General features: G+C 45.3%; 1 protein-coding gene across 1 annotated transcript in view; it reads left to right on the top strand.

Moving 5' to 3' along the window:
- COG6 (component of oligomeric golgi complex 6) overlaps window positions 1-8,582 on the top strand; it is a 42,323-nt gene extending 33,741 nt beyond the window's left edge. The window contains exons 18-19 of the mRNA XM_060233139.1: window positions 3,378-3,457; window positions 6,228-8,582. Of these exons, the coding sequence (XP_060089122.1) occupies window positions 3,378-3,457; window positions 6,228-6,375 (228 nt within the window). The 3' untranslated portion in view covers window positions 6,376-8,582. The remainder of the gene's footprint in view (window positions 1-3,377; window positions 3,458-6,227) is intronic.
- The last annotated feature ends 1,146 nt before the right edge of the window (window positions 8,583-9,728 follow it).

Consider the following 9,728-nt stretch of genomic DNA (forward strand, 5'->3'; position numbering starts at 1 on the left):
GTCCAAATCCTGGTCTATAAGCTGGTTAGATTACTCTTCAGAACTTCTTTATTTACTCTTCTCACCAATAGCAAGCATTCAGCTAGTGAAAGAGTGCAGCAAGCATAGTAAAAAAAAAATCGGGCAATTTAAACACATACATGCAAATTATATTTCCAGGCTCAAAGAAAGCTGTAACCTGCCTGCCCCAAAGGAAGCTCAGGCTGTGCAGCCCGACCATTAAGCTTTCACTTGAGGGTTCTTCATCAGCCCCCTCTGCTTCTGGATCCAGCAGCAAGCAGAATGTTTGAATTATGCAGCCACCAATTCCAGGACCGAAAGTTACTCTTTTTTTCCCAGCATCAGCACCAGAACACCTCTCCTCCTTCCTTGGAGAGCGCTTATCAGGAGTGACACTTCACTCCCATCCCCCCAGTCATCATAGTTGCCCTCTTCTACACTTTCCCAGCTCTGCCATATCCTCGTGGAGTGAGGGCGACCAGAACTAACCCTAACCCCATAGTCTTCCCAGTGGTGCAGCAAGGGTAACTTGGTGGATGCCCCCAGTTGACTGCTGCCCCTTTTGCCCAGTGCATCTTCCTCTCCCCCCACTTATCCCCAGTGCCCAGGCAAAAGCGAGCTCCCTCTGGGAGGAGCACAAGGCAGGCCACAGCTGTCCACTCACCTTCCCTTTCCCCTTCCTTTCTCCGTCCTCCTTCCCTGCAGCTGAGTGCCTGGAGCTGGCCAGGTGTGGGGTAGCACTTGTGTCTGCCTGGCCTGGCCTGGTCCTCCTTCAATCAATCGCCAAGTCTGCTGAGTGGTTCTCCCCCTCCCTTCCGCCTGCCTGGGCGCTCACTGTGCTTGCTCACCAGCCAGCCAGCCAGCAGGCTCTGTCCTCCAGGTGCCCACAGAGGCAGAGTCATGTGGGGGTGCCCAATTTGGCGCCCCCTGAGGGCTGGCACGTCCTAGGCAACGGCTGAATTTTGTCTAACGGGCGCACTGGCCCTGTGTGTTACTAAGTATCATAATAATAAAATTTTATTTATATCCCGCCCTCCCCGCCGAGGCAGGCTCAGGGCGGCTAACAACATATCCATATAGTAATTATACAAAACTTTTAAAATCCACATTAGTCTTAAAACCATTCTAGTTTACAATTAACAATAAATTGACAATAACAATAGGTGTTTCTGGCGCTATTCTGTCAGCATGATGGCGAAAGTCACTTAGGCGAAAGACGAATCCATCATGACATTGCGGGGGAGGGGAGCCCTATGAAATATATATATATTTACATAATGGTTTTATATATTTAAGGGGTTTTTTTAAAGGAACTTTAAAATATCCCCATATGGTTAGTCTGTTGCACAGCAGTTGACACCAAACAAGCCTTTGAAGGAACCCCAGTGACGTTTGCAAGAGCTCAGCCAAAACTCTTGTTTTTGTTTTGTCTGTATTTTGACATTTTCTTAAATCATATTTCCATCTTGCTAAAAGAACTGTTATAAAGTTACACTTCATGGGGAAAAATGTTTTAAAATCCACAACATAAAATAAGACACCACACTTTGGTACAGATGGTCAGATACTTTTTAAAAAAAAAATGACATTCTTCAGCAGTTTCTCATAGCAAATTCCTGGCTCAGAAAATTATTTTGACTAATAACTAGTGCGTTCAAGAGTTGTCTCAGATCCCATGAGTAATATTCACCCAAATTCTATTCTGTCACAACTGTTCCACTGTGGTGTTTTGAAATGCATCCATTTGTTTCCAATAATTGATATCTGGCATTGTTTTAATTTAAGAGGCTGAAAATAGAGTTGCATGCATAGCCATTCGTATATGAGTTTTACAGCTCGAAAATCAACAAGCAAAATTTTAAGGAATATTACCTCTGTGATTTGGCTCAAATTGCTGAAAGCAGATCTTAATTGTCAAGAACATGATTTTTTAAAAATTACAAGGGATTCTGGGTGCCTCTGATTTGCATGAAATATGAACATGATTTCTCCACATTCCAGACACAAATGTGTAAAATTTTCACTCTAAACCACAAAATCTTCTCATGGAAACCCTTGGTTATATGTCTACACATCATAGTTTAAGGTCCCATTGAAATACATATCCCCATAATTAATTTCAGAGATTGTACTGTTTAGATTACAAACTAGAAGTTGACAGTATATAATCCATTAGGATGCACATGCATTTAAGTACCATGTATTTTAATTGTATTTTAATTCTTGAATTTTATTGTTAGAATTTTTATGTTGTGAGCCGCCCGGAGCCCGCTTTGGTGGGGTAGGGCGGGATATAAATCAAATAAAATGAAAAAAAAATGCAGAAGGATGCAGAAGGACAGATGCAGAAAAAAATGCAGAAAAAAAAGCAGAAGGACTCCACATTAGTTTCCCGGCATCTCCAGTTAAAAGGCTGATGACCTCCATGTGAGAGAGCTGCTGTCAGTTAGAGTGGACAATACTGGCTTTGATAGACTGACTCAATCTATGGGGCTGATTCAGAGGGCAGTTTCAAGCATTCATGTATTCAGGTATGCAGTCTCCAGGTTCTGGCTTGGCATCTTGGACTCCTTGGATTCATTCCCATGAGATATATAGTAAGATCAGGAAAGAGGAATACAGCCGGGCAGCCTCTTCCCTTCTATCCCCTCCTTCCCAGTTTTTCACTGTATCACCTTTACACCCCACGTACTGGCTCCAGCTCTGACTCCCCTCCTGCTCGCTACCACCACCAGTTCCTACCACCATCAGCTCTTCTGTGTTGCCAGTTTGAATTGCTATGGCAACCCCAAGTTCCATCTGAGCTTCTGTTTTGTTTTTTTTTTCAATGTCTGCATGTGCTGTGGTTGTGGCTGGGGACAAGAAGGGAACATGACACCAGTTGCAGTGCTACATCACTTCCAGTAAAAACCTGGAAATGACATGGTAGCTCTAGGAATCACTGGAAACTCTATTCTTTTACCATAGAGTTTCTGGCAATTCCTTGAGCTACTCTGTGTCAGTTCTGGGTTCTTATCAGAAGTGATAGAGTGCCACATGCACCATTGCCTCCCTGCCCTCCTGCTGCCACTCAGAGTAGCAGTGGGCAACAAGAGCTGGGGACAGAAAATCCTGCTTTCCCACTGGGGCTTGGCAGCACTAACTTGTGCACAGAGATTGCTCTTACTCCTAAATTATTATCAGAAATCATATTTTTAATATAGGCTTTCCCCAACAAAAAGTAGTATCTTATTTAGATTCCCCTTGCTGTGCCTGGCCCCATTAGGTGTGGGTTACTAAGCCTCCCACGGGCCATCCCTTGGTGGTTAGTGGGCCGTTCTTTGCTCAGATCATACATTTCTCTAAATACTGCATGTTCTTCTTTTGTTTAACATTAGGTTCAGTTTGATCGCTATTTGTCTGCTCCTGACAGCCTGTTAATGCCACAAATAAACTTTCTTCTAAGTGCTTCTGTTAAGTAAGTATTAGTGTTTGTACCTTGTGTTACCATTGTAGACGTGGATCCAGTTCATAATTCATTATTCTCTTGTGTGTCTGCACAAAACTGTTTAGGCAGTGTGCCTGTAGATGGCTCAAACAGGGAGGTTCTAGAGCTTGAACCAAAGTCAGTAGCACCCACCAATTTGGCTGGCAGTTGAGTAGAAGAAGACTGCAGATTTATACCCCGCCCTTCTCTCTGAATCAGAGACTCAGAGCGGCTTACAATCTCCTGTATCTTCTCCCCCCACAACAGACACCCTGTGAGGTGGGTGGGGCTGGAGAGGGCTCTCACAACTCCTGCGATAACTGTGGCTAGCCCAAGGCCATTCCAGCAGGTGCAAGTGGAGGAGTGGGGAATCAAACCCGATATTGGCAGAGGATGGCAGTGGGCCTTTCCACATAATTGTAAATTGGACCCATGCCCTTCCTGGCTTATTAAATCTTGCCAGGGGGATCTTAGATATCCTGTACGGGATATCATAAATAGATCCCTAACGGAAGGACACTTTCCAACGCCACTCAAAGAGGCTGTGGTCCGTCCCCTCTTAAAAAAACCATCCTTAGATCCGGCCCAATTGGCACACTATCGGCCGGTTTCAAATTTGCCCTTTTTGGGTAAACTTATTGAGAGGGCAGTGGCGATGCAATTACAGACTTTCCTGGAGGACGCTTCCGTCCTTGACCCATTTCAGTCCGGCTTTCGCCCGGGACACGGGACGGAGACAGTGTTGGTTGCCCTAGTGGATGACCTTCAACGGCATCTGGATCGGGGTGGCTCGGTGGTGCTGATGTTGTTAGACCTGTCGGCTGCGTTCAACACGGTCGACCATCAGCTACTGATGTGCCGCCTCGCTGACGCGGGGATTCAGGGGTTGGCCTTACAGTGGCTTTCCTGGGAGGTCGGGGACAAAGGGTCGCAATTGGGGGGGAGCTATCCCGGAGGCGCACACTCGATTGTGGTGTGCCCCAAGGGGCGGTTCTCTCCCCGATGTTATTCAACATCTACATGCGGCCTCTTGCCCAGATTGCCCGAAGGTATGGGCTGGGGTGTCATCAGTATGCTGATGACACCCAGCTCTATCTACTGATGGACGGCCGGCCGGTCTGCGCCCCGGAAAATCTTGACCGGGCATTACGGGCCGTGGCTGAGTGGCTCAGACTGAGTGGGCTGAGGCTAAATCCTACGAAGACAGAGGTCCTTTGCTTGGGTCGCCACGGCCCGGGGGGGGGGATCCCCCTGCCAGCTTTTGACGGTGCGCCACTGACGGCGGCGGACAGAGTCAGGAGCTTGGGGGTGCTGTTGGAGCCTTCCTTAAAGATGGAGGCTCAGATAGCAGCCGCTGCCAAGTCCGCATTTTTTCATCTTAGGCGGGCAAGGCAGCTGGCCCCCTTCCTGGAGCGTGACGACCTAGCAACAGTGATCCATGCTACGGTCACCTCGAGGTTGGACTACTGCAATGCCCTCTACATGGGGCTGCCCCTGTCCCGGACTCGGAAATTGCAGCTGGTGCAGAATGCCGTGGCCCGGCTGTTATTAGGTCTCCCAAAGTGGGGACACATTCGGCCGGGTCTTCGGACTCTGCACTGGCTTCCAGTGATGTACCAAGTCCGGTACAAGGTGCTGGTTATTACCTTTAAAGCCCTATATGGCCTGGGACCTGCCTACCTGAAGGACCGTCTCTCTCCACATGTTCCCCAGAGAGCACTGAGGTCAGGAACACAAAATCTCTCTATCCCCGGGCGAAAAGAAGCCCGCTTGAAAGTCACCAGAGAAAGGGCTTTCTCCGTTATGGCCCCCATATGGTGGAATCAGCTGCCGGAAGAGGTGAGGGCCCTGCAGGACCTGGTTCAGTTCCGCAGGGCCTGTAAGACGACCCTCTTCCGGCTAGCTTACACCTAGCTGGGATGAAAACTTGATGTAACTGGCCAGCCATCTGTTTATATGAAATGAAATGTTACTGGTTTTTAAGCTTTAATTGTTTTTATGAAATTGAATGTTACTGGTTTTTAAGGTTTTAAATGTTTAAGTATCTAATTGTTTTATACTTAAAATTGTTTAAATTTTATGCTTGATCAATTGTTGGAAGCCGCCCTGAGCCACTTGTGGGAAGGGCGGGATATAAATCCCGAATAAATAAATAAAAATAAAATAATCCAGGATGCCTGGCATAGTCTCCCTTCCAGTTAGTATTCTCCAGTGAAATTTATTAGTGGATTTAAATGCACCCATCTTTTACACCCTTCTCCCCATCTGGCAGATTGTGTGGGGCAAAGTGCAGCTCTCCTTCTGAAATGATGCCAAGAAAAGGGAATGGGCTGATTTCATCGTAACACCCCCCCCCCTTGATTGACAAAAGCTTGCAGTCTTAACTTCTGTAACTAACCTGTATTTAGTGACAAGGCAAGGAGTTTCAGATGGACCTCCCTACTCAGGTCTTTCATTGATAATCCTTTGCTACCAAAATGATTGGGGGGGGGGCTCAAGGGGTACAAACCAAACAGCACATCCTCAAAAGTTCAATGCCACCTCCCCTAGTGGACCAATGCAAGCATCTGCAGACCACCCCCCTCTGGTGCCAGGGGTATGGAAGGAAGCATGTGGCTGTCCACAGGGATTTTGAAGAGGTGCAGTGGTCCTTTTTCTGCAAAGGTGCAGGGGAGGGTCGTCTTAAATTTATAAATAAATATGTGTCCGTGTATTATCCAATGTGTGTTTGTATAATGCTGTATTGCTGTTGTTGTTTTAGACAACAGATCATAAAACAGTCCACAGAGCTAGTATGCAGAGCCTACAGTGAAGTATATTCAGCTGTGATGCATCCAGACAATGAATATAAAGATCCCGAAACGATATTACAGAGATCTCCCCATCAAGTTCAAGCACTGCTCTCCTAAGTTTATCAGCCATGAAACTTTTGCTTTGGATTTTCTCCATGTTTTAAGGTCAGAATGGGTTCATGCCATTGCACAACAGGTAATAGCAATGGGTTGATTTTTCTTCTCATTGGCAACCCTGCTCAGAGCTACACACTTGGATGCCAAGTCTGCACTTTTGTCATATGCTGAAACCCTGCCGATTGCTGCAGATTTAAGCCGCCTCATTGATTGTAGGTCTGTGACTATATTGGCAGATGCTTGATAGAGGGAGGACCATGAAAGCATACATTTGATTTAAAATTACTTCTGCATTATAATAAAACGGGAAAACGTCAGAAAATCCAAATTTATATGGGTGAGAAATAACCCATGATAATATTTTTAATTGTAAAGAGAAATGAAGTCAATGACAATATTTTCTACTTCTGTTGCTGATGTTCTAATTTTTGCACAGCCTTCCCAAGTTGCCCATGACACTGTTGATGAGAAGATGCAAACCTTGTAAGCCAAGCAGGGTCTGAATTTTGCTTTTGCCTCCCCCTCCCTAGTTATCTGTTGACAGTGAGTGTGATGAATCTTCAGAACTGGCTAAATCATTTTTAGTATGAGAACTAAATGAATAAAAAATGCTAGCAATTGTAAAACAAAGCACCAGGTTGGGGGTGGAATGATTGTTGTTGGTTCTTAGTAATCTACAAGACAAAGATCCTGAGATTCTAGATGGAGTTTATTATCTCTGTGGTCTACTTTGTGAATTGTTCATTGCAGTAGAGTTAGTACTTATGGCCAGATTTCAGATTTGATCTTAAAACTTTTGGTACTGTAGAAGTGATTGTGCTTTTAGAATCATAGGGTTGGATCCTCCCAAGATGCACTGGTGCAAGAGGCAGGAGTGGCCATGTTGCCCGGATCCCTTCCTTCATGACAGATCCCATCCCACACAGCTTTCAGTCCATGCAGGGCCTTGTGAGCTCCATAATTGGTTTTACAGGATTCACAAAGGGCCCTTCCTCTCTCTTTGTACCAGCAGAAGAGCCGGTGGGCTCCAATCCTGTACACTTCCGCCTCCACTGCTGTTCAGCAAGATTACCATCACCTAGGCTTCAACAGAGAGTTCCTTTAGAAAACAGAGAGGAGAGCCAGTGGAAAGTAGGTTCAGAACTCATTTGGACAGAACTGGGGCAGGACCTGTTGGTCACTGACTGCCTCGGAGAAGCAGTAAGGTTGGTGTGCTGTCACCCAATATAAGCCTTAGGAATGGAGTGCAGGTCTAAAGTTTTGAGAGATGTCATGGTCACAGTTATCGCTGATTTGCTCAGGTCAACAAAACAAGATGCCAGTGTTCACCAAATCATTAGCGCTCTGCAGACAAAGCTTTCCTTGACGGCCTTGCTCACCGCTGTGGTTTTGCCAGACAGTAAAAGAATGTTTGACAGACTGCATCACCAGTTATATTTAGAGGGAAGTAATTCAGAACATGCTATTTATAGAGCTTAGATAAATAGGCACAACCTTTTGCAGCTGAAGGTAACACCAGCAGTGATTTTCTTCTAAAGCAGTGTTGCTAATTTAAATACCTTTTTTTAAAAAAAATTATAATGCATATTATTTTTAAAAATCTATTTAAAACAACTTGCCTTTTGCTGCTCTTGCAATTCACAGATTTTCTTGTTTAAAAAAATGTGTGTGGTGCAAATCAGCACACAGTCCCAAACAGATTGGCCATTATGGACAGAATGAGTTGGACTGGCAAGGGTTTTGGCACTAGAACCAAGACCAGGACTTGGGGAATCTCCATATGTGCAACATCTCCTAGTATTTATTTCAATTGGTTGCATATGGTAGCTTCTTGCAGTTCACAATGCATTCCCTGGTTCAAGCTACAGTTCCAGCAAGTTCCTTTGGGTTAGCAAGACTGCAGTTTATAAAGAGGAGCATTCCACCCACCTGCACTCTAAAACATGGTGACCTTCTTGTGAGGACTAGAGTTTAGACACAGGAATATACCACTTCTGGAAAAAAGCTTGCAAACAGAGATGTTGCCTGTGGATGGAAAAGCAGTTAAATACCTGTTCCCTTTTTTCAGTATTCAGACTCTTACCCTTTTATTGCCACCGGAAAATAGTGTATATAAATACCTTAAAGTGTCATGTTGTTTCCCTTCTCCTGTAAGTAATCTGTACATGTGTGTAAATGTTTTGAAAAATAAATGGACTCAAACACAACATGCGAGGCCATATACTTCAAGAGTAAAGGCAAGCATTGTTGATACTGCCAAGGTACAGAAGCTGAACACTGTGGCCAACATGATACCAACCTGGTTTAGCTGCTAATATAATGGATCTGCAAAGAAGAAAACTTAATTATTTGCTGCGGCATTTCTATTGGGCATGCCACTAGTAATTACATGTTCAATAAGAACAATTGGTTTTAAATTAGGAATACTGAATTGCTTGGGGATAGCGAAGGATTTGGTGCCACAGGAGAGCCTATAATTTTTGGATTTGCTAATTTAGAGCTCCAGAGTGCTTTGGATCCAGTGGAGTTCTTCCATGGGCAGAAGGGTTTCCACCCATGGAGCATGACTTTTTTTTTTATTTCCCTTCCCTGCTGCAGCCCCAAAGTCCCACCCCACCCCGTGCTCCTCCTGAGGGAGGCATTTTGGACTTCAGGAAGAAGAAGGTGAGAAAGTTGCTATATGTGGGCAGAAATCTGTCCACCCAACAGAAATGTTTCAAGCCACAGACTGACTCTATTGGGTGCTTGTTGGCACACCTGTGACTGGTTGGGTACAGAGTTTTGGCTTTTTTCATGCACCTAAAGTTATGTTCTCCTTTCAGAGGGTGGCCCTACTGGTCTGCAGTAGAACAGCCAGGATCAAGTCCAGGAGCACATGAAAGACCAACAATGTGTTCAGGTTGTGAGCCCTCAAGTGGCAAAGCTCCCCTTGTCTGTTTTACTGTGGCAGACCACTGGTCTGGTGAAGTCAGTGCTGTGTGTTCTGATGGGCACCAGCTCTCCATGGTCTCAGTCAAAGGTCCTTCTGTTTGATGTTTTTAACTGGTGATGCCATGAACTGAACCTGGGACCATTTGTGTTCCAAGCAGATGCTGTAAAATCTGAGCCATGGCCCCTATCAAACATTGTTCCCTAGGTCCTCAATGCCAAGTTTCTGTCGGGATGAGGCTCCCTTTAGCTTTCACCTCTCCTAAGTCTAACTCAACGGCAGCGGTTGGCTTTATTTGTTGCCAGTTTACCTTTGGCACACCAAAGCATGGGTTATGCATAGAGTTCATTTAGACAGCAGGGAGTTCCCCTTCTGGGATTGCTGCCGTTGAGTGCTTACCCATTACAGGTGCAATCCTAAACAG

The sequence above is a fragment of the Heteronotia binoei genome, chromosome 1 (genome assembly GCF_032191835.1).
Source record: "Heteronotia binoei isolate CCM8104 ecotype False Entrance Well chromosome 1, APGP_CSIRO_Hbin_v1, whole genome shotgun sequence".
Taxonomy (NCBI): Eukaryota; Metazoa; Chordata; class Lepidosauria; order Squamata; family Gekkonidae; genus Heteronotia; species Heteronotia binoei.